This window comes from Haliotis rubra, unplaced genomic scaffold (assembly GCF_003918875.1).
Source record: "Haliotis rubra isolate DU_JTF1 unplaced genomic scaffold, ASM391887v1 Scf179, whole genome shotgun sequence".
In the NCBI taxonomy this organism is placed as follows: Eukaryota; Metazoa; Mollusca; class Gastropoda; order Lepetellida; family Haliotidae; genus Haliotis; species Haliotis rubra.
The window spans coordinates 574,687-599,093 of NW_025765769.1; the positions used below are offsets into that span (position 1 = coordinate 574,687).

The following is a 24,407-nucleotide window of genomic DNA, read 5'->3' on the forward strand; positions in this document are numbered from 1 at the left end:
TAAGCCTACAAGAGTTATGTCCCTTTGATTATTGTTCGATAAAGTTCGTCTGCGACAACAATCACTGCGAGACGCGGCAGAGTGAGTGCGTTTAGTTTTACGCCGCTTTTAGCAATATTCCAGCAATATCACATCAGGGGACACCAGAATGGGCTTCACACATTGTACCCATGCGGGAAATCAAACCCGGGTTTTCGGGCGTGACGAGCGAACACTTTAACCACTAGGCTACCCCGCCGCCCCCAAAAGAGACGGATAACCGAAAAACACACAAAAGCACCTGTTGTTGTAAAGGCCTCAGGAAATACGGATTCAACCGGGTTGTACCATCCCATACTAACTTGGCAAATATAAATATCATAGTTTATTATAACACTTTATGGTGTGATAATTCAATATGTGTGTTTAATATTTGATTTCCATGTATAAGTAATATAACTTTTATACATTATCATAATTAATGGAACGAAACGAGGGAAAATGTTTCTTTAGCGTTCCCCATTCAGGTGCTCTTGTAGTAATGCTTGCTTGTTTTACGCCGCTGTCGGCGATATTCCACAGATCACGACTGCCCAACGTAATCAGCCTCTGCAGACCCGTGGTCCATAGCATCATCACTGTCCAACACCGCCATAGAACCTGGAAACCCGATATCCGTTTTGGCTCACACCAAAAGCATGATCGGTATGTAAAAGGACCCTTTCTTGAAAGAGGTGATATTTAATACATCTGGTATTTTGTTGCAGTGAACCACTGGTAAATGCTTCACATAAGTGTCTTAATACGTAGCTAGGTAGAAGTGCATATATTCCCAGGAATAAAGTTGTCTTATTAATAAAAATGTAGGTTATAATTATTTATTTACAGAACAAATCATAATGAAGCTCTGAACAATTTGTCTTGAGCTGAGACATTCGAGACTGGAGTACTGCTGTTTAATTATTTTCCGGGTCGGGGACGGCATTGGCTTAGGCTTTGTAAAGGAAAAACACGGGGTGGTATAATGTGTTTATTTTACCAGACAGGTGATCCGTCGACGTTGTATAGTTGACGTGTGCTGAAAGAGAATTCCACTGTGACGTCACAGACGGTTTTAGACACCATATATGTAAATTACCCCTCGGCTAGGTCTGTTCGTGACTCGGGTATTATATATATATATCTCCCGTTTTTAAAAATGCTGAATCCGCCTACGGATGTATTTAGTTAGACCACGTGTTATTTTGGTCTCCCAGTCTTTGGTCTGTAATCAAGTCAGATTATATCATTTGCCACGGACGTAAGCTAGCCTGATTTCCCTTGTTAGTGAATTTGCCTTCGTGGCATTAGGCCCTAGGGTATTCATGGATATATATAGTTACATTTGAGGACTGTAGTTGGTAAGGCTTGCCATGACGGGTGACGCTATATGGAGGGTAGACGGGATTTGGGTGGGGTCACATCCGGGTTCGCGAGCATCCTCGACAGACACCTGGCTGTCTTAAAGTGTCTTCTACCCGCGACGCCATGTTTGTCTCTTCATGTCCTTGCCCGATACAACACATCATGGGTTAAGTTGTCATAACAACACAGTCGACAAAAGTACAGATTCTATTTACCCGTGAAAATCTAGCTTAGAATTGGTCTTCAGCAACCCATGCTTGCCATAACAGGCGGGGGCGGTGGGGTAGCCTAATGGTTAAAGCGTTGGCTCGTCACGCCGAAGACCTGGGTTCGAATCCCCACATGGGTACAATGTGTGAAGCCCATTTCTGGTGTCCCCCGCCGTGTTGTTGCTGGAATATTGCTAAAAGCGGCGTAAAACCAAACTCAGTCAGTCATAAGAGGCGACTTACAGAATCCGGTGGTGAGGCTTGCTGACTTTCTTGACACATGTCACCGTATCCTAATTTTGTAGATCGATGCTCTTGTCAATCGGTGGATTGTCTGGTCCAGATTCGATTATCAATTTTTACAGACCGAGGTTATATAGCTGGAATATTGCTTACTGCAGCGTTAAACAACAAACAAACAAGCAGGTTTTATTATTACACGGTTTGTGACTCGCTGAGTCTATTACAGAGACCGTTGGTCAATAAAAAAAAGGGAACTGGACCACAGCGTCGGAGATAAGTACATCAGAGTGAGTGAGTGAGTATGATTTCACGCTGTTTTTAGCAGTATTCCAGCCCTATAAAAGGCGGGGAACACCGTACCGGAAACGGGCTTCACACATTGTACCCATGTGGGGAATCCAACCCGGGTCTTTAGTGTCACGAGCGGAAGCTTTAACCACTGGGCTACCCCACCGCCCCAGAACGACATCAGAACCGATCTAACGGTTAATATGGGTATTGGAGGTTCACACTGTGGTGAGCTAAAATGCATATGCCCAGCTATACAGGGCGGTTATTACTCTATAGGGTAGTAGGGGCGGTGGGGTAGCCTCGTGGCTAAGGCGTGCGCTCGTCACGCTGAGGACCCGGGTTCGATTCCGGACATGGGTACAATATGTGAAGCCCATTTCTGGTGTCCCCCACCGTGAAATTCCTGGAATATTGCTAACAACGGCGTAAAACCAAACTCGCCCACTCACTATTACTATATAAACTGGCGTTCAAAGAAAGTACACACCTGATTCTTTGGTAAAATATTTTCTTTAAAACGTCATTAATATTAAAAAGTTTTGATTCTGCCTTGTCACAAACATTGTGCAAGTGTTTCCAAAACACCACAGATATTGTACCAAATTACAACATTGCTAGCAAAATATTTATGGTTTTATTTGGAATAGTCCCCAAACACCAGGTGTGTACTTTCTTATGAACGTCAGTATATTTCTATCCCTATGGACGTTTTACCCCATTCACTGACACCGTATACTTCACGGCTTTATTTCAAAATTGCAGTGATCGTGGTCCCCTGCATACTCCTCGCTTGTAACTGGAATCATCTTGGAATGAAAGAACTACAAACATTTCATCTCTTCTCCCACATTACACCCTGTCGTTGAGGTCAAACAGCGGGGAGTGTTTGACTGGTTTCTGGGCTTATAACTGGTCAAGGGAAAAAAACGCAGTTACGATTAAATTGAAAAATAGCCTCAGTGAAAAGTAGTCACCTGTGTAGAATTTTGGACTTGATTCATCAGGAGTTTAAGCATTAAAGTGAGGCCCCTGCGAAAGGGTTTATAATGTGGGTCTAGGACTCTTCAACTGTCTAACTCTTATACTTTAACACGCACACGCAATGCATTAGTAGCTCAGATCACTTGTTGAGTGAGTGAGTTTAGTTTCCACACTCAGCAATATTCCAGCTATATGGCGGCGGTATGTAAATAATCGAATCTGGACCAGACAATCCAGTGATCAACAGCATGAGCATCGATCTGCGCAATTGGGAACCGATGACATGTGTCAACCAAGTCAGCGAGCTTGACCACCGATCCCGTTAGTCGCCTCTTACGACAAGCATGGGTTATTGAAGATCAATATTCTACCCCGGACCTTCACGGGTGATAAACGGGACTAGGTTGAGTGCGTCACCGCAACCCGACGGCCCCGATCGTTTCCTCACTACCGCCCATGGTTTGTCTTCTCCGGGCTCGACTTGGACATTCCGTTTTTGTAAACAATGGTATGAGTGACCAAGCGCTGACCGCATTGCGCATTTCCCTCCTTCTATATAACGCATAAAAACGTTTTAACGAGGCCTGATCACACATGCATCATATTATATGCACGTCTGAGCAATGCCTACCAACAGGTGCGTTGGAAACGCGAGACCTCGTATCACTGACTTGATTTGAAACGTGTCTTCTCATTTGAGATTAAAACTTTGTAGTACATACAACACGCGGAAGCATCTATATAAGCGGTTTTTTTTCTCTCCATTTATGGTTTATGAAAAGAATTAACTACAATGTATTACATAAAACAGGCTTCCGCCAGGGTAGAAGAAAGCCCATGACATATAAAGAAAGTACCAGTACATCTTTGTTGTGTTTTTGTTTCATAAAATAACCAGTGTTTGTCCTTAACCCTAAAACATTGCAGGCCCTAAGGACCCAGAACCATAAAGGGTTGTGGGTCATGCATCATCAGACTGTGTAGGCCGTGTATTTTAATATGGAAACAATACTAAAGTTGTCGGCCATAAGGACCTGCAGAAAACAAAAGCTGTGAGTCCGAGTGTTTTTAGTCGGTTTCGGGCCTAAGGACCAACGTTAATTTCGAATGCTGAAAATAACACACTTCTCACTCACACATTCAATCTAGTAACACAGACATACCGTTTACATCACGCTTACATCAACAGCTAAAGCTTGTACACTGAACTACAGTACCTTAAACTTAATAGTCGAAAGTGTAAGCTGCTCTTCCTTTTGGAAAAGGTTGTAAAACGAATGTATATCTTCTCTCAGTTTAGGCGATGCTCCAGCCATCACCCACTCATTAACAAGTTTGATACATGCGCTCCAAGAAAAATATATGGAAAATAAGAATCTCAATAAATCACGTTTAAAATTATATGCAGTTTCTGCTGGATAAATAGAGGATACTAAACGGTATTAGCATTGTGACGTCATAACTGTAAATCATCAAGACGTCATGCGTCGGGCATTATTCCACAATGTATAATAACATTGTAGATTGTAGTGATATCTTCAACGCTTGGGTGGGGGGAGTAATAAAATTGTATTTTGTACCGACGTAATCACAGGCGTTGTTGTTTTGGTTGATCTCAGTGTTTAAATTCAACCATTCCTATCAGAATCATAACATCAAAAATAAAACTCAGAGTTCGTTAATGTAACAAATTGAAATGTGATTGGTTACTAAATATACTCAGTTTCATTTCATCCTGACATATCTTCCATCTCCGACCCTCTGGGTCCAAATCAAGCCTCCCAGTTCACACAGTCTGGACTTGGCTGGTTTCGTCAAGGGTATCAGTATTTCGTGTTACGATATCTTATCCAATACTATTAGTAGAAGTACCTTCCAAGTTCTATTATTGGCGTCTATTGTGCAATTATCAATCTTGTAGATATTTATTGCTTAGCGTATAACCCGATTTCGGATTATCGGTCAGCATATACACCATTCTGGTTACCTCCCTTCGCCATGCTAACAAACATCACAGAAGGGCGTCTAACGTAGACTGTTCAGGCTACGAGTCGTTCGAGCAGACGACGAAAGGCGCATGATTTACCTTCAAAACACGAGAGTTCGCAAACACAGTGATCTAACACTGAGGAGTGTCAGAAGTTTCCCGCTCAGCACTGACTGAACTTAGACACTTACAACGATGAAATCATCGTACATCTATTGTTTGTGACTCCGGATACAGACATGACATAAGTTAGACTCGGTTTGGAAACTTTGGCACGAGTTGAAGTCAATTGAGTTAGCATCTTGCGTCGTTCCTCTCCAAAATGGCGTCTGCAAAAGTTGCTAATCTCAAGCGTTATGGGTCGTCTATGAAAAAAGACAGCCCCCTGGGTGAAAATGAGGATGACAAACCTGCACCGAAGTTGGAAGACTTGGATTTACTGAAAACTATAGGTAAGATTTGTTTGTGTTGATTATCAACAATATTGGTTGTTATGGAAACTTCAACACAGTTTCTGTCTCCTCATCGCCTGCTGTCAATGTCAAACAATGTCTCTCCATTTCGCTTACTGTTCTGATCGAGTAATATACACTGGATTTTATTTGTGTGTTGATGTACCTAGTAATACTGTTATACAGATATTATGTAAATAAACTTAAACCTGAGTGTCACAATCATGGCACTTTGTTTCTGTTTGACAAATTCACTGGTACTTTACAGTTTGAATACATTTTGTTAAAAATTAGTATTTTACATCGTGAAGACAATGGAAAATCTTTAAAAAGATGGTTTTCTTTAATAACAATTAATAGTTGATGACATTAGTCCAAGAAAGAATCTAAATGTTTAGCTCATGTAATGAAGCCAGGTATAACCATAGTTACATCACATCATCATATATTTTGTAACTCTTATTTTAACATTGTTGTTTCATCATCAATATAGTAGTGTGTGTAGTTTGGAACATATTAACACAGTTTATTCTTTGGTAGGTGATACACAATATTTATTCAACTGGTGTATCACACATAACCATGTGATTAGATACTCTGTATAGTGGTTGGTGGCTCTTATCCTTCAGTAATGATTTCCCTTTAAGTGAATACTTGCTGATATGAAATTATAATTCTGAAGCATTAATTTCATGTATATTAGAGTTTATGGATGAAGATAAAAAACATCATCCACCTTTTCGGGGTTTTGATTGTAAATTCAATATGAGGAAGGATAAAAACACATGACATAGGCTATGTAGAAGAATGTTAATAAGATGTCTGTAATTAATTGAACTAATAAACCTCACATTACACCAATAGACCATCAGGGTCTGATTTCTCTTTCACTATCATGCATTAAACATCAGTATCACTGATTATGTAGTGATATGAAGAGGAAACAGCAATTTGTTTTAACAGTAATAATAATTCTCTTATTATTGATATATAACCTGAAAATATGGCAACCGGTAACTCTAGAACGTTGTATATAAGCAGAAACACCAGTAGGAAGATGAAATTAATACTTAACATGCTATAGTCAATTAGTGGGAGATTGTATTACAGGCTGCTAATGTTATGCGTCTGTAGCTGTGCTCAACAGTGTCTAGGGGATGGGAAACAAGCAAAGTGCAGGACTGCTTTCTCACACAGGGCTTGTGTAGAAAAGACGGAGGAACAGCGTTGTGTACACATCATACTTTCTTGTGTGCGTGACTCTCCATACCTTTAGTAGACAAGCTTCTCTCTTTTACTCAGCTCTGTGTCATAAAATAGGTGCCTTTAGAGAGTACAGAATTTGTCTCATTTAAGTTTGTACGTTTTGTAAGTTATTTTGACAGATTGATGTAATTATTTAAAGTTTACTACTTTTGTCTTTCCAAAAACACTAATATACATGGCATTAAATCATACAGTTCAGTTAACTTGTAATATTTGGTTGTTATGTCCAAGATATTTCATAAGCACAAATTAATGAAAAGAAGATAGTTATCATTTGTAAAAGATAATAGAATAGCAAGAAGGTGATTTAGATTTCTTGTTTTCATCAACTCACGTTATATCACATAGGTGACTGTAGTATATATGGGGTCGTTTAATATACATGTATACTGACCTGTGTCTTGCTACAATTGAAGGATAAATGTTATAACACATGTGTTTCATGTTACTGTTATTGTAGTGTGTATGGTAATATCAGGAATTTCATTTCATGCCTACTGGAAACTGATCAATTACTCCTCATAGCTTTATTGCACTTGTCACTTGTTAACAAGAAAGCTAAAGAATCTTAAATCTATTAGTCACTATGCATGTATTTTTGTTCATCTGCTTTCCCATGTGTGTTAAGGGCAAACGTGTCCCAGTAATTGATAGAAATGGATATGACATTCTATATCATTCATATCAGGCTTATGTCATGACCATTAATTTCACACCAAGTAGATATTAATACGATATACTTGAATCTTTTTAACTTTGTAAGAGAATGTATAAGATGATATCTCTTGTACATGGCCTCTCATATCAACCTTTGCCTGTGTGTGCTATATTGTATTGTATTCAATGCCTTTAGCAATCTGATAACACCTTCATACATAATTTATGAAGATATATTTAACATGGTTAGTGGAGTGAAATTACACTGATGTTTCATGTTCTGAAAACCACAACCTTACTTTGACCTCAGTGACAAAAACATGGAACCTTTTTTCCTCGTGTATGTACCTGGCTCTTCAGGTGCCCTTCCTATGTGTCTACAAAGCGTTCAAAACTTGCAACCAGCCCAGGGATTAAATATTTAGAAATAACAAAGGAAAAAGATTTACTTAGAAAAAGTTACTGTCCTGCTCAACAGGTGCTTGTCTTGAAGTAGGGGTTTCTGTGTTTCCAACAAGGTTGTACATTGTTATACAGGCCCCATGTTATATACCACACACAAGGATGAACACTGTAGAAGTAAGGCTTCAAGGTTGGGACCCCAAGTGTGATATATGGTTCCAATATTGTGTGATGGGGTAGAATTCACTTGAGATCACATTTGGGACTAAATTAATCAACTTTTCAAAGCATTATACATAAAATGGTCACTTATAAAACCCTTGTGGGTAGGTCACTGATAAGTAAGGTTAACTGAATTCCCAGCTGCTCTGAATTCTCTATACAGAATAAGAATTGTTGAGGTTTGAATTTCCACAAATTTAGGGGTGCACTGTAGTACTGGTGTACCAGTTTCATGAAAGTTATATCACAATATGTTTCGGAAAATATCTTAATGTTGTGTGTTTAAAAATCATGCATATTTTCTTGCTGGCAAAGTTTACAAAAGAGACATGTCAAACTGAAATTATAGAATTAGACATTAATTCCTGTAAACACAAGTAAAACTATTGTCATGTGACTGACATCCTGTATATGATGTGCCCACAGCAACATCATACAAAGTGGTGGATAAATAGAAAGTTGCCAACAGTGATGGGAAGTGTGATATATGGGTAAATTGTCAGGGTTAGTTGTCTTCAGATTCATGACAAATTGCAGATGAAGGAAACAATATACATATAGCGGTACTTATGATAGTTACATCTTTGGTTTGTTCTTTATCTTTTGGGGCCGGTGGGGTAGCCTAGTGGTTAAATGTTGATGCATCTATCTCTGATCTGATTACATGTTGACCATGTTCAAATCCCCACATGGGTAAAATGTGTGAAGCCCATTTCTGGTGTCCCCCGCTGTGATGTAGCTGGAATATTGCTAAAAGCGGCGTAAAACCAAACTCAGTCAGTCAGTCAGTCTTTATCTTTTGCATTTTGATCAGCTGACCTGATTACATGTTGTTGCATCTATCTCCCAATGAAAGTGAAAAACTAGGCTGCACATTTCATACAGTTTACACATTGCTGTTTCCATTCATAACTCAATGACTGTCAATACTTAGATACATATATCATTAATGCAGTAAATTGCCATTTGAAAGTCGGGCCAATATCCATCTGTAATTTTAACTTTGTTGAGTAGTGAGAAAAGTTTAAGAAAATTCATATAATATTATCAAATTGGGTTTCCAGAAGTGCTTGTGTTGGCTGATATGATCTTTTCACACTTTACCAGAATAACAGAAGTTTATTATATTTCGAGGCCAGGAGGCCTAGAGTACAGTTTGAGATGTGAAACTGTTAAATAACATTTTGCAGAGCACTATAATCTTATAATACTATATGTGCTATAATACACAATGCCATTGAGAAACCACACTTTACCCACTTTTTAAGATAGAAGATCTATATAGTCTTAATTTGAGACTGTAACCAAACTTGAGAATTGCATATCATTGTGAATCTAATCTTCCAACCCCCGCCTGTGTTGAAACAGCAGGCGTCTAGATCTGTTCTTGGAGCTGCTGTGTCAGCGAACATCACCACAGTGATACAGCAACATCGCCGAGGTGATGCAGCAATATTCACCCAGCTTCTCACATGCTTGTTAACTGGGTTTGAGGAAAAATTGTAGAATGATCAAAAGCTAAATGCAAATCTATTTTTTGCCGATTCACAGAGCTAGCAGGAACGGATATTCACAACACGTTTCACTCAAAACACTTTTTGAGGGAAAATTAAAGAACGATTAACCATAATTCTTTGCAGAATAGTCAGCTAGCCTGAAGGAAATGTCTAAATGTAATGTCCTTTCAGGAATAAAGGTGAAATAATATCACATTGTTTTCAAGAATAATGTAGGAAAAAATAAATCTGTTTTGGATTTTTTAAATTTACTGAATTCAGAGGTCTTTGTCAATGTCTGTTCTGACTGTCACTTAACACATTGTTTTGTAGGTGAGAATTTGTATGTATCTTATTGTCGATGCTTGTGTTGAGAATTTGTATGTATCTTATTGTCGAAGCTTGTGTTTGTGAACGGAAAGATTCAGTGTTGGAGATAAAAGTGGGGTTGGGGATTCTTGAAGTTTTCTGCTATGATCTTAGGATTAGTGAGGTTTAGTAACCTTGGCATTAGTAAGTAATGTATATATGTTATATCAACCCCCAGTTGGAAGTAAATATAAAAGATATATCACATCTCCACATCACTTACCTCCTGCTGACAATGAGTTTAAAAAAATTGTGGAACACTTGTATTCTCAGTGGGCTCTAGTTGATAGAGAGCTAAGAGACTGGGCCTCATTGAGCCCCTAACGAGGGTTAGTTTAATAAGTGCAGCCAGACACTGACATTCTCCCCAGAGACCCTGCAGGACGTCGTAGAAAACCATGGCAATGTCTGCCTGTGTTCACCCCCAAACGGGGTTAGTTTAAACAATATGGGTTGTGTACTACCTGTGCAGGTAACCCCTGGTTTGTGTAATAACATGACACTGTTTCTGTAATGTCTTCACTGAAGGGAGGCCCTAGGTTAGCAGTATAAACACAGAGCAGTCTGGTGAAACAAGACAGGGATTGATCATCAAACAGCCTGATACTGTGTCAGCACGCTCCCTTCCTTTACCAAGGGATATATAGGCCATGACAAAGTACATACTGGTTTCAGGGATCATGGCTGCTTGATCAACTGGTTGATAATTGTCAAAGATTTATATTACCATATAGGATAGTTTCAGAGTGTGAATACTGATGGGTCATGTGATCTGTTACCTTGGAGATACATGAGAATGTGTTTAGAACTGATTTACCTTGAGTCCTGTATTTGAGGGTCCTTGGGACTCATGCTAATAATTTTCAGGGTCCTGGACAACAAAATGGGGGTCCCAGACACGTAAATGTTATTATTAATACTGTTATTGTATGTGTATCATGATCATCACATTAATTATTACAGTAATGATATTCCAAATGATACCATAACCCAGCAAGTAGCAAACTCAGTGATAACTTATTGTTACTTGATTGAAATTTTTACAAAAGTATTTGTCAATTTTAAATCTCTAGGTGTGGATGATCAAGACTCATTGACTTTGTTGCCATCATATCTCAATCACATAGATCAATGCTCATGATATCAATCACTGGATTGTCTGGTTCAGATATACTCAGTTATTTACATACTGCCATCATATATTACATGCCCACATCACTTACCTCCAGCTGACAATGAGTTTGAAAAAATAGCTGAAATATTGTCAACACATATTACCATGGAAACTTATCAACTGGCTAGGTTACTGAAACATTTGGCTTTGGGACTCAAGTTAGAACTTAATTAGTCCAGCTGGTGATATTAGTCAACATGATCCATAACTCAGAAGTTTTAACCATGACTTTAACAGTCATAGGCTTATGATTGCTTTGTCCAAAGAATGAGTAAGTAAGGTTTTATGCCACTTTTAGTAATGTTCCAGCAATATCACGCAGGAGACACCAGAAATTGTCACATTCACACATTGTACCCATGTGAAGAAACAAGCCTGGGTCTTTGGCATGCGACTGACTGACTCTTTGGTTTGAGCAATATTCCAGCAGCATAACGGCGGGGACACCAGAAATGGGCTTCACCACCCATGTGCTACCCGGTCTTTGGTGTGCGAGCCAACGCTTTAACCAACAGGCTACCCCGCCACCCGTCATTATAGCTCTCCCTTGATTTGTGAAAAGAACTTCTCCCTGATGAATATTGTGGGCAGCGTATATGCATGATAAACTGACATCATTTCCTACCTGTTATTCATTAAAGCCATTTCTCTGACACTAATATCGAATTTATTGACATGGTTTCGGTTTTAAACTGCAAAATTGAAGGGTAATGTTTGTTGTGTTCAGGGTGACCTTGATTCCATTCTTAGGCCAAATAAGAAACAATGTATTATAATAAGATGTAGGACAGCAGGTAGGAGATAAGGCTATTTACCTTTTAGAGCAACTCGTTACAGGTATGATATAATAACTGCAACTGAAAATGGAGCTGTCATTTAATGAGGAAAACAAGTTATTTGGGGGCCTCTGTATTGATGCGTTGCCAGCAGTAGGTGGACGTGGCCAGTGGCAGTGTGTCAATAGCTGGATTAAGGGTTACAAACTACTTTTGTCAATGTGGGGTATTCAGCCCTGTGACAGAACGAGGAACAGTGTGTGTTCTATATACCTTCCTTTCATCAATGTACATTAGTACTTGAAGGCTCGAATAATCTGTTTTGACAACTGTATTATTTCAGTGTAGCAAGATAAATTTTCACAATTTCTTGTTGTTTATAAAATATAATTAATATTTTTGATTTAGGCACTTACTCCTCAACTGAAAGACAGTGTTCCATATTTATTCCCGAAATAACCTGAAATTATGAGTTCTGATATAAAACCATACTAAAGATCTACAACTGAAAGTATTCTGACAAATTTTTAAATCACGACAATTAATTTATCTATGTTGAGTAAGTGAGTGAGTTTAGTTTTATGCCACACTCAGCAATATTCCAGTTATATGGCGGCGGTCTGTAAATAATCGAGTCTGGACCAGACAATCCAGTGATCAAGAGCATGAGCATCGACCTGCACAATTGGGAACCGATGACGTGTCAACCGAGTCAGCAAGCCTGACCACCGGATCCTGTTAGTAGCCTCTTACAACAAGCATGGGTTACTGAACATCAATTCTAACCCGGACCTTCACGGGTCTTATCTATGTTGAAATGACATGGACTTCAAAGGAACAGCCAAATTGTAAATACAAATGTTTCCTGAGTTACTATATAATGTAATCACTAATCTGTTAAGTTATGTTTATCATTTTCCTCTTGGTGTATATATGATATAACAGCTATCCTGCTAACTAAATTTCTAACTAAATACTGATGTTCACTAGTGTATAAATGCCATAACAGCTAGCCTGTCAACTGATGAATACTGATGTTGAGTGTATATATGCCATAACAGCTAGCCTGTCAACTGATGAATACCGTTGTCCTCTGAGTGTATAAATGCACTCTCAACTGTATAACCTTTAGCATACAGTTTTCTGTTATCTTTCTTTCTTTTTTTTAAACATACCATCATTTCAAGACATTCTTTCATGATTCAACTTCAAAACACAACTTTTCTCATCATCAAAAGGTGTTTTTCTCAAAGATTTCCATACAAATAAAAGAATAGTTCAACTTAGTTTACCCGCCATGAAACAAGGAAACTGGGGCTGTTTTATACACAAACTCTTGGCTGTTAGGTGTTTCAGAAGTTCAGAAAAAAACTGAACAGCTTTGAAACTTTACAGTTTGATTTACTTTTTGTCTGAACACAGTCGTGAAGGTCTGGATAGCATTTCAAGTCAAAACCACTGCTACAATTTCCCAGCCATAAATTGTAGTGGAAGTGCATTTCTCCGTGTGTTAAAGGATCCACATGTCCCTGCTTGAGGGTGTGATGAGGACTCCTGTGGTAAATGTAGAGAACAGGCTCATGCGGTGTTGTAATCTCTTCACAGCTACAATCACAGGTGGAAGACGGTTCACTGCCCTGTTGATAGCTCTAAGCATCTTAAAGGAGCTTGTCAATTGAAGTGGGTTACACTATGAATGCTTCTTTGAGAGACACAGATTCAGTTACCTCATGGCTGGAGTAAAGTCTGTGCTGGTGTGTTACGAGTGTGGGAAACAAGGAAATTTACTGATATGACACCAAAAATGAACATATACGCCTGGAAAAAAGTTACTGTAAGCACCACCCATTTTTTGGCAAGATGAGAGAATAAAAGGCCTTATTGACCGTTCATAATTTATGGCTAGGGGGATGATGATGATTTTAAGCGGGGGTCAGCAATTTTGTTCTGGGGAGCTAGGGGGGTCAGCAGTTTTGTACACACGTTTGGGGGTCAGCAATTTTGTACATATAAATATGTTTAAAATTATGCTTAGAAATTGTGGGAAGGCCGGTAGGGGGGTCATTGATTTTGTATATGATATGGAGGGGGGGTGTCACTTATTTTTTACATAAATTATTTTTTTGGGGGGTGGGCATTCATGATTGTACATGCTTCTCCAAAAAAATCATCATCACCCCCCTAGCCATAAATTATGAACGGTCCCTAATATCAGGTGGTGCTTAACATTTTTCCAGGTGTATAGATAAATTATCAGATTTTCATCTCTGCCAACCTAACCACCAAATATACTGCATAATTTCATTTTATTGTTCACAAGTACATCCAGAGGAAGAAAGGGGCGGAGTGATAGCCAAGTGGTTAAAGCGTTCCCTCGTCAAGCCAAAGTCCTGGGTTTGATTCCCGACATGGGTACAATGTGTGAAGCCTGTTTTTGGTGTCCCTGCCATGATATTGCTTCTATATTGGATTGCAACAGTCATAGTACTATAAGATGATAATAACTCTGATAGTTTAACATGGACTTACACTGATTGTAGCACTGCTGTTACTCTGAGGATAAGGCCCTAGTTCTTTTATAGCCTTTGTATACAACTAGGAAGAAAACTGATATTTGTACATCTTGATTAAAACCTCATGTTTCACTCAGAGATTTAGTTACCCATAAAGGGGCAGTGGGTTAGCCAAGCCTCGCTTATCATGCCAAAGATTCCCCACATGGATTCAATGTTTAAAGCCCATTTCTGGTGTCTCCAGTCATGATTTGCTGGAATATTGCTAAAAGCGGCTTAAAAAATTTACTCACTCACATTACCCATAAAGATTTATGTCCAAGGTGATGGTTTCTATTTCCGCACCACTTGGTTTTAAATGTTATGACAAAATTATGTACGTTTAATCTCAAGTTGATTGCCCAATCATATTTCCAGTGAAATCTATGTTTGTGGTATGTTTATAACATCTTGATTAGTGGATCAAAAGCAACTAAAAATAACTCCCTTAATCTCGACCAGTAATAATTCATCTTCAGAGCTTCAATGAGAAACAGTTGGTGGTGAAGCTATATAGATGGTTATCCCCTATCCAGCAAATGTCTGTGCCTTGTTTATGTTTATGCTGTCTGCTCATTAAGTCTGATTCTTGAAGATAAGTTTTATTTTTAGGGAGGTTGAACATAATATTACCATAAAAACTGGTAGTGAAACCTCAGAATGTGCAGAAATATTAATGTATAGGGGTTAAATTTGTGTCAGTGTTTCATCAGGCCAAAAACTTTAATTATTAATGTTACTGGATCAGTAATCATTGATCTATACATGTGCTTGAAGTTTTGAAAAAGCTGTAAACTTTTAAAATTTTGTTCATTCATCTCTCTGAGTTTTTATGAATCCAAGTGTCAGGATCTGTAGTATGGGTGAGTACCTAAGTGGTTCCGACATTGGTTCATTAATCCAAGGCCCAGGTTTGATTCCCCAGGGTTCCTGCGTGTGCAGCCCATTTCGTATGTCTCCACCGTGATATTGCTTGAATACTGGTACAAATGACATAAAATCCAGCTAATTCACTTACGCAGTGAAATATCCTTGGCTACAAACAGTGTTTGTTATGTGTAGATTGGACACAAATGAAGAGATCATGAGACTTCCTATGGAAAGTAATATGTGTTAGTTTGCAGTATCTCTTGACCAATAGACACAACTGAGCAATATCAGTTTGGTAACTGCTCTTGTATTGCACTGTTATTGCATTTTCATCAGATTGGACCCTTTGTACTTTTAAAATTACGGCACCACCAAGATACTTTTGTTGTAAATTCAGGATAGAAATAGGCTCACATAAACAAATAATCTATTTTGTTTGGGCTTAAAGTGAAATATGCAAGAACTAATACAGTAATTGTAGCCTTAATTAGAAAATCATGTGTGCAATAAATACTGTTAATCCATGTCTTTAATTAGTTTTCATTGCACATGTTGTTGATTAGTAACTGCTCATTAGTCCATTTTAGGAATCAGGTATAACTACACCCATCTGATACAGGTCATGAAAGTGTGGTATATTCCTCTTATACCACAGTGTGTTGCTGAACCATGAGTATATTGTGGAGCAAATTAATATTTAGTTACCTAACTCCAGTTCAAGCTGTGTGGGATATACATGATATACATATAGCTGCCCAGTAATGTCACATTTAGATCTAGCAAACAGATCATACCATATATAATTATTTTCCTATTAATAATAGTTTGACCAAAGTCTGTAACATTAGCCTTTGTTCTAGAAAAAATCTGCAGAAATATTCAGTTAGACATGGAAACTTCAGCTGAAGATACTCCATACAATAACAATAATACCTCCACTGCAGAAAATGATGCTGAGAGCCAAGTTTGGGCTGGTAAACCCAAAGTTTTTGGCACAAACCATTTCCAAATTCTGATCTCAGACAGATTAGTAAACGACTCAACATTTAAAAGAGATGCTTAAAATCTCATGAAGCTCGCAACTAGATAGAGACATGTTTGTAAGGTTTTTTGAAGAATTAAGTTGAAAATGTGTCTGTACCATGCATGGCAGTAGTGTACAGCATCTTCTACAAGCAATGGACCATATTCCATCCTTACCTAGACATTCAGAGTATTCATCAGTAGTTGTGTACCAGTAGTATATCATCCACTGAAGGATGACGATATTTTCCTTATGCAAGATTTTACTGTATACTTTCTTTGTGCAAGTTGTGAAGGAATGCAAGCTGTTTTCACGTATAACATATTAGACCTGTATTATCAAAATCTTTTGAAGACATACTAATCTGCTAATCAGTGTTAAATATTCAGCATAAAAGTGAAATGGTCCTTATGAATAGCCTGGTGTAACAAAACAGACATTAACAGTTTTCAAGAGATTAAACCTCAAGAACCAATCACCTGATTAGTTTCTAAGCATATCCCAACAATATACTTACTGAGCTACTCAGGCAATTACCATTTAAATAAATTTTAAAATTTTGTCTGAACCTAAGTTTATTTGTTTTATGCTGCACTCATCATATTCTTGCTATGGGGCTGCGGTCTGTGAATAATCGACAACCCGACAATAGGAGGAAGGATGACAATATATGGATGAGCAACTTCTGTATTACAGGGACAGCGATGTTTCGGTGTAGGTTCTAACACCGTTATCAAGCAAGAAGTTAACCAGACAATCCAGTGATCGCCATCATGATCTAGGTTTCTGGTGTCCCCCGCCGTGACATTCCTGGAATATTGCTAAAAAGCGGCGTAAAACCATACTCACTCACTCACTCACTCACTCATGATCTAGGCAATTGGGAAACGATAACGTGTCACCAAGTCAATGAACCTCTAGACTTAAGTAAAGTTCAAGTCATTTTGTTCTGGATGCAATGTTCAAGGCAGCTGTGTACTGTAATACCAACAGATGCTGTTCACATGACGTGTGAAGGTTTATTGTGAGCTTGTGTAATGTGGTTTTTGTGTAGCAGGGCTGTAGGGGATGAAAATCCAAAAATCAATTCGTTGCAGCCTTACCGATCTCCGATCTGTGCCCACTTAACGGCGCACTTATCTAAGTTGGCACACAAACGTATGGTTTACTTCAAAGGACACTGCATGACTGAAGTTCCGTCTTACGCTACAGGTACTGTTAACAGAGCAAGGAATAAATATCCCTGGAGTGCCAAGGATGGGTGCAAGTACAGTGACTTCATCCAACAATAAGGATGCACAGGCCTACTCAGTGCTATTGTTAGTCAATGATAACGAATCGACTTTGTGATCTAGTCAAAAATGCATAAACTGTGCGACTGTGTTTGTTTAGTCGTAAGAACACAGGAACATACGACATACCACAAGTGATGCTCTGTTGAAAAGTAACCTGTTTGCCACCCAGCAGCCTATCAGGTTTGTCGCTCATTACCAGATGACAGTATGTCTGGTTGCCATGGCAACAGGCACCTGTCCAGAATATTGTTAGACTGCTTCAATAACAAAGTCAACTGGTGTCCTGAGGAAGACCCACATAATGGTACACCTACTTATTGTCAACATGTTCTTGGCTCATCCTGTTAGTGTTACACTTAATGGAGGCAGCGGGGTAGCCTAGTGGGTAAAGTGTTTGCTTGTCATGCCATAGGTACAATGTGTTGAGCCTGTTTCTGTGTCTCCTGCTGTGATATTGCTGGAGTATTGCTGAAAGTGGTGTAAAACATACTCACTCATTCACTCATACGTAATGTCCTTGCAGTGTTCTACACAGTCAGGTTCCGTCTCACAGGTCCCTGAACTATTTTAGCTTCCCTTTTTTTCTGCTCAATCGGTTATGCAGGAGCCCTAAATGAAACAAGTGTAGATTTCCCTCTGGTTTTTAAGACTACTAATGCTTAGTATCTGAATATGTATAATTTTGATAGCAAAACATGATTTGTTTTAAACTGAAAAGGAGGCCCAGTGAGATGGGAGATTCAGAACTTGAGGAAATCTAGAGTTGCTTCATTTAACTCTTTAGCATTCCAGATAGGGCTAGGTTGAAGGAAATATAATGCAGTTCGGGGGACTGTGAGACAGACTACCTTCTTGTGTAGAACACAGCTAAAACATGAAGACAGTTAAGCAGAGCTGTGATATTTCTTTTCACAAATGACATGAGGAATTCTGAAATGGCGATAACTGTTACAGTTAATTGTGAGGAAACACGTATTTGTACTGCCAGGATTCCCCTCCGCGGCGTTATATAAAAGCACGATCTGCGGAATGAAACGGGCTGGACACAACGGTGAATAGCTAATTAAGTATCATAATGAACTGTTTCAGAGCTCCAGATATGATTTATCTCATGTGGGTACTGTACCCACTGTATTTTTTTTTGGAGTGGGTATTATGAATGTTGAGTGGGTATTTCATTATCCATTACCCACTGCTTTCAAATATGTGCGTATTTCAGTGATTTTACTCTGCTAAGTATATGTCATTGATTAGTGAGTGAGTGAGTTTAGTTTTACGCCGCACTCAGCAATATTCCAGCTATATGGCAGTCATTGAGTAAGTTTACTAAGCAGGTATGTACTGCCTTATGTCATACCTAATCAAAACCTACTTAGATATAATGGAAATGATTTTTAAAAAATCACTCGTCCTGCCTACACTGACAATACAACTGGCAACCGATGTCTTTTTCATAACGCAAGTGATTTTTATAAATTTATTTCATACGCATATGTTTTAAACTTTTTTGCATATCTAACACTTTAAATGTGTAATTGGTACAATTATTTTTCAATGTGTAACTGGAAATTTTCTATGTGTATTTTACCCGGATACGCAGCTTATCTGGGCCTCTGGTTAAGAATGAGTGAGGGGAGTTAGACGAGAACAAGAGTTTGTTTTGTACTGGTCCTTCCTTTGAGTAGGAACCTGACATTTAGATGGGGATGAATTCATTTAATGTTATGATTGGTAATTTCCATTAACTTGGTCACAAATATGGGCAATCCAATACTGAAGGACCAGTAAATGAATTTATCAGATTTATGTTGCAGTGATTAACATTGGGAATGTCTGTTGTTCAACAATGCAGTGTTGTATAATTGCTGGCAGTGAGGTAGCACAGTGGGTTAAGCATTGTCCATTATTTAGTCTGTTTGCAGTGAAAACGTACCGATGAATTTCGCTTAAAACAAGAAGTAACTAAAATAAAGTGAAATTAAGATTGCGAATCCTCATAATTTTACCTTGCCAATTGAACATTTAAATCTCAGAATTTTATTCCACTTAAGATAAAAGTTGTTGTTTAACAAATGATAATAGAGTCAAATCGCTATTATTGGCTCGTATTACAAGGGGTAGTTGCAACAGTGAAACAAATGCACGTGCGGTACGTGATGAACGTTAACTTAGACCAACCCTACTTGTCATCAGTGTTTCATTTAATGTGCATACCCCCTTGTAATACATACCATTGGATGTTACATTAAACTGACCAAATAATGTTTTCTGAGACAATTTTAACTGTCATTTGATTCTCCATTCACTGAGTTTTGCTGTCACGTGACCACTACTGACACTACAAATATCGGCTATGGTTTCCATGTGAGTTATCAGTAAAACAGGGCAGGAGTGTTAGCTTGTGGTGTACAAAGACCTTTTCACCAGATTCTACAGCATATTCAGGGTTCCTGAGAACATAAGATGCGCTTCAACTCCTGCCTTTATCTCGCCAGCATGGAGGTTCCGTTCCATGGGGAAGTGGTTACATGTGTAGAGCATGTTCTGGGGCAAGCACCTGACAAGACTTGCACAAGCCTCTAAAGCAAAAATTATTTTGTTTAAATAATTTCTAGATTTGATAACTAAATGAACAAGTTGTCTCTGTGAAAGACAGGCGTCCTTATTGCCATTATCTAGACTTTGCTCTTTGAACGAAGCACTACTTAACGTCCATGGACTTATCATTCACTTCACCCTTGTAACAAGGCTAACCCAGACAGATGGACACTGAATACATGTGTAGCGAAACACAGACTTAATAGTGGAGGAGGGGTAGTACTTTCTTGTGAGTGAGTGAGTTTAGTTTTACGCCGCACTCAGCAATATTCCAGCTATATGGCGGCGGTCTGTAAATAATCGAGTCTGAACCAGACAATCCAGTGATCAACAACATGAGCATTGACCTGCGCAATTAGGAACCGATGATATGTGTTAACCAAACCAGCTAGCCTTGCCACCCTATCCCGTTAGTCGCCTCTTACGACAAGCATGGGTCCCTGAAGGTTCATTCTAACCTGGACCTTCACGGGTACTTTCTTGTGAGGTCTTGCTCCTTTTGGGGGAGGGGTTTGTTAATAGGCTGCTTCTGTTTTTGCATTTTAACAATCACATTTCTACTTGTCTGGCAAAGTAGCAATATTTTGCTACCATTATATTTCACTACTTAAGACATGATTAACATACCAAAATACGTTTCTTGAAATAGATATTTTCAAAGTGTAATAATTTTAACACTATGAATAGTTTGAGTAAATTAACTAGGGAAACTGTTGATACTAACCACTAAAGAAGCTCTAGTGTTGCTGAAGTTCCCCGTGTTCAAGGGGCGGTGGGGTAGCCTAGTGGTTACAGCGTCCGATCACCACTCTGAAGACTGGGCTTCGATTCCCCACATGGGTACAATGTTTGAAATCCATTTCTTTTGTCCTCAGCTGTCATATTGATGGAATATTGCTAAAAGCAGCGTAAAAATAAACTCGCTCACTCCCCATGTCCTTGAGCCCAGCGGGCAAGGTTGTTGCTGTCACAGTTTATGATTCAGTTGGCTGAATGGTTTTATGCAACCAGATCTAGCATTACGTTTTGTATATGGGTATATATGCAAACTAATTAGCCTTTCAGAAATAACACTTGTAAAATAATGTAGAGTGAGTGACTGAGTTTTACGCCGCTTTTACCAATATTCCAGCAATATCACAGCTGGGGACACCAGAAATGGGCTTCACACATTGTACCCATGTGGGGAATCGAACCTGGTTCTTCGGCGTGACGAGCCAACGCTTTAACCACTAGGCTACCCCACCGCCCCAAAATAATGTAGAAGTAATACGGGTTGCATAAACTGACAACGCTGATAGATAGTCGAACTTGTGTTTTGTGAAAAATAAGAGTAGAGTTAATGTGTGTGCCTGCACCATTAAGCAACAATGTAAAGAGGGGTACAAGCTATAATAGGTCACATGGTTGTCATGGCATTGTAATGGTTAATGTCATGCATGTTTAAAATACCTTCAATTTAGGACTGTAGTATCTAGCAATTTGACATTCCTAGCCCTGCAGTTGGATCCTTAGGACTGCTTCATGTCAGTCATCCCTGATAGCACAAATACTGTTCGCTTTTTCACTGTTCTTTGGCCAGGCTTAATACTGCCCAGACAAAGTATTCAGTTGTTTGATAACATGCAGTGGCAAGTATAAAGTCTAAATGATGTAGTAAGGCGACCTAGAGACTGTTATGTGTCTGCACAAATACATATTCCACTCCAATTAGCTCTATTTCACACTGGTTCATGCTATACTGCATTGCTCTGCACTACTCCACTCCGCTCCAAACCGCTCAGCTCTTACCACTCCGCTCGGCTCCACTAAGCGCCACTACACTAATACCATACATCTCTGCTGCTCTACGCTCCACTACACTGCACACTATACCACTCTGTTCCTTACCTCTCCCCTCCACTCAATTCCCCTCCCCACTGCTCCACTCCACTCCACTCCTCTCCGCGCTACAATACTGGGGTGGTGGGGTGGTCAGTCTAGTGGTTAAAACATTCAATTTCCACGCTGAAGACTCGAGTTCAATTCCCCACATGGGTGCAATGTGTGAAGCCCATTTCTGGTGTCCCTACTGCAATATTGCTAGAATGTTGCTGAAAGCAGCGTAAAACCAAACTCACTCACCCTACTATACTGCGCAGCTCTTTACTTCTCCACTCCACTCCACACTTGAATGTTGATCTCCCCATTTCTCTTTTATTTCAGCAAGATGAATAATGAGCTTGAGCTTGTTTTCATGTGCAAAACAACCTAACTGATTAAAGGCTATATAAAAAAGCGTATTTTCAACATTCTGTGCATGACTGTTTACTATTACTGATAACCAGTTACTTTGCAACATTGTTCAAGAGAAAGAGAGAACTTTGTATCATTATCCAGTTATCCTTGGCGCATGCCTGTATTGGGACCTATTCAGATAACCGCAACATCTTCTGAAGCAGTAGATATAAAAACCCTTATGCCACAGCGATAATGCTGTGGAATACAGATCTTTTATCACATGTTTGTTCTGTTGTCATGGTAGTTTGACATTGTGCAGGTGTGTATCTGCACATGCATGTTGTAACCTTCACACTTAAAAAGAAAGTTCAAGGTTACAAGTGAAAAATGGAAAAATGAGCTAATTGAAGAGCTGTTTGAGATGTCTTGTTGTAATCATTCACATCTATGGTTTTTAACAACATGTCAAATGCTGTGTGTATCAATATTAAACTTGGTGATAGAAATAACTACTGTGGATATTTGTTCTAAAATGTTCATGTGTCATTGTTCTAAACATAGAGTATATCTGTACTGAAAATGCGAAATATTATCTTCATCATCATTACATAAAACATATACAGCCCAGGAAGTGTTAATTCCTGATTTTACTCATAGGTGTGAAACTGCCATATTCTCATATTCCCCAATGAATAAATCTCCTATTTCCTCCATCTGTTAGTAATATGTTTCTCATTTCCCCTATCAATGCTGAATACGTTCTCATTTTGGCTAAACCAGTGCAGTAACTCTGGTATTCCCCTGGTAAAACCTGCACAGAAGAGCATTGATGAGCTGTCGAGGAGGAGTGTAAAAGGTCAGGTGGGTCAGGTATAACTGACTACAAGAATCTATAAATAGTCTCCAGGTTTGTTAGAAGCGTAGATATACACATGCTAGGCCAGATTTAGACTTTTGTGTCTTCTCTGTACCTAAAATTGATGCTACTAATTATATCTCAACTGGTTTTATGCAGATGTCTGTCCCACGTGTGGCTGCCATGTTTCTTCTACATCATGGCACTGACTGGCAGGTGCTAGGCGATACAGACTGTATCAACATACGAAGGGGTCAAAGGTTTAGGATATCTTAACATTAAATATATGTTATTTTCCTTACAGACACAAGATAGACACATTTATTGGTTTGCTGTCAAGACTTTCATCAAAGCTATTTGTTGCCAGTATGATATTTAATATGGTAATAATGGTTTGAGGCAGTAACCTTGATCAGTCCTTTAAGTCAGGGAGTACATGTACAGTTTTGTACTACAAAGGAGGAAGTTATTATTTGAATACAAGCAGAAGTTCATGTAAATATAATAATTTATGATATAAACATTGTTTGCTGTGAGGGTACAATTATAACAATACACTTTTTACCAGTTTCTCATTTGTCGGTGGTGAGGCTCGCTGATTTGGTTGACACATATCATCATATCCCAAATGTGTTGATCAATGTGCATACAGTTGATCACTGGATTGTCTGGTCCAGACGCTATTATTTACAGATCACTGCAATATAGCTGGAATATTGCTGAGTGTGATGTTAAACAACAAACATATACATTCAACATTAAGTAAAAACCATTTCATTTTGGTTTTTTCTTAGTTCGACTGACTGACTGACTGAGTTTAGTTTTACGCCGCTTTTAGCAATATTCCAGCAATATCACGGCGGGGAACACCAGAAATGGGCTTAACACATTGTGCCCATGTGGGGAATCGAACCTCTTAGTTCGAAGATGTTTTAAAGTGTGTTTAGGCTTAGGTGTTGAAAGGGTAGCGAGCATACACTTCTGGTTTAAAATCACTTCCAAAACAGCATGGTCATTTTGATTTGCCAAATAAACGCCACCAATACCCTGCTGATCGGTCATTTATCCAGATTAGCAGACCTTG

The 24,407-nt window shown here is 38.8% G+C and overlaps 1 protein-coding gene across 1 annotated transcript in view; it reads left to right on the forward strand.

The window, feature by feature from the left end:
• Window positions 1-5,190: 5,190 nt before the first annotated feature.
• The window catches only part of LOC124273263 (cAMP-dependent protein kinase catalytic subunit PRKX-like), a 50,265-nt gene continuing 31,048 nt past the window's right edge, over window positions 5,191-24,407 (forward strand). The window contains exon 1 of the mRNA XM_046708479.1: window positions 5,191-5,546. Within this exon, the coding sequence (XP_046564435.1) occupies window positions 5,417-5,546 (130 nt within the window). The 5' untranslated portion in view covers window positions 5,191-5,416. The remainder of the gene's footprint in view (window positions 5,547-24,407) is intronic.